The sequence below is a fragment of the Nannospalax galili genome, unplaced genomic scaffold (assembly GCF_000622305.1).
Source record: "Nannospalax galili isolate Female #2095 unplaced genomic scaffold, S.galili_v1.0 scaffold546, whole genome shotgun sequence".
Taxonomy (NCBI): domain Eukaryota; kingdom Metazoa; phylum Chordata; class Mammalia; order Rodentia; family Spalacidae; genus Nannospalax; species Nannospalax galili.
The window spans coordinates 22,502-24,102 of record NW_008355158.1 but is presented as its reverse complement, the minus strand read 5'-3'; the positions used below and the strand labels follow the sequence as shown (position 1 = coordinate 24,102).

At 32.2% G+C, this 1,601-nt stretch overlaps 1 protein-coding gene across 1 annotated transcript in view; it reads left to right on the top strand.

The window, feature by feature from the left end:
* LOC103749328 (importin subunit alpha-6) overlaps positions 1–1,601 on the top strand; it is a 36,809-nt gene that overhangs the window by 20,712 nt on the left and 14,496 nt on the right. The window contains exon 8 of the mRNA XM_029555599.1: positions 1,168–1,256. Within this exon, the coding sequence (XP_029411459.1) occupies positions 1,168–1,256 (89 nt within the window). The remainder of the gene's footprint in view (positions 1–1,167; positions 1,257–1,601) is intronic.

Sequence of the window (1,601 nt, the reverse complement as noted above, 5' to 3'; positions counted from 1 at the left end):
AAAGATTTTTTTTTCTTCTCTAGCTTAATTTTTTTTCTTTTTTTGTTAAATAAAACAACAGTTCAGCTAGAGAGATGACTCAGCAGTTAAGAGCACTTGCTGCTCTTACAGAGGACCTGGGTTCAGTTCCTTCCACCCATATCAGGAAGCATATAACCAACTGTAACTCCAGAGAATCTGATGCCCATTTCTGAAATCACATGGTGCGTGTGCACACACACGGACACACACATGGACACATAGTGAAAAATAAAATAAATTAAAAAAATAAGCAGGTTTAAAGTAGATGGTAAACATATTAAGTTATGTTTTAAATGCTAAAAACTTTTCCAGTTGAACAAGTAATATAGCTTTATACTTACATGAAATTTTTTTTAATTTTATTATTTTTATTTTATGTGTATGTGTGTATTTCCTGCGTGTATGTGAGTGAACCAGTGTCATGCAATGCCCATGGAGGACAGAAGAGGGGGTCAGATGGTTGTTAACCTCCATGTGGGTGTTGGGATTCAAACCTGGGTCTTCTGCAAGAACAGCCAGTGCTCTTAACTGCTGAGCTATCTCTCCAGCCCTAACTTAAAAGAAAAATTTAAAGTGAGAATATAATAAAATAATTTTTATTTGCATGGTTTCTCATGTAATTCAAATTTAGTAAGTGAATAACTTGATCTTTACTACCATTTGTTTTTAACATTATCCAAGTAGTCTTAAATTTCAGCGATCCATCTCATTCTCATGTTCACTATTATTACTCCTTTGCCTGTGCTTTGTTTCTCTTCTTAAAAGTCAGTACGTTTCCACTTAGAGGATTTCTTGGCATAGGAGCAGACCAAGTAGTAAAAGTGATTGGAAAATTTGCTAGATATAGTTTGTCTCTTCTGGTAGATTCAGAATAAATACACTGCTTAATAGGTTCAGAATAGATATACTTCATTGAATATATAAACATCTCACTAGAATGTAAGGAAAACCTTTTAAATGCCCTTGTCTTTTGACTTAAAACAGTACAAAATTTCATTTAAAGAGCTTTCCTGTTTTCTTTTGTTTTCTCACAGGTTCTTGAAAATTATTGCCTTTTGCTTCTGTACTAAAAGTCTCATTCTTAAGAGAGAGCATCTCTTTTAAGGATTTTGTATTAAGAGACTTGTTTTCTTATTTTTTTTTAAGGCGGTGTGGGCACTTGGCAACATTGCTGGGGACAATGCAGAATGCAGAGATTTTGTTTTGAATTGTGAAATACTTCCACCTCTTTTAGAGTAAGTATTTTGTTTAAATGTATCACAAAATTAATTTTACATTTGGAAAAGATAAGTATATAGTCCTCTCTATATAGTACAGTTAAGTTCTTCAGCAATGTTTTGTAATATTGTTTATGACTGACTGGGGCTACAGTGGTTTGAAAGTAGGTAAAATCAGTAAAAAAATTCAAATTGTACCTTTTTATGTCTTTATATGCTGTTAAACCATATTATCAGTGCTGAGATAATTCTAACAAAGATATGTATTACTTTAAAATTCAATAGCATTTAAATGTTTGCGTAGCATAGCTCGGCTTTTTTTTTTTTTTTTTTTCTTCTGAGACAAGGTCTTGCTATTTTTTT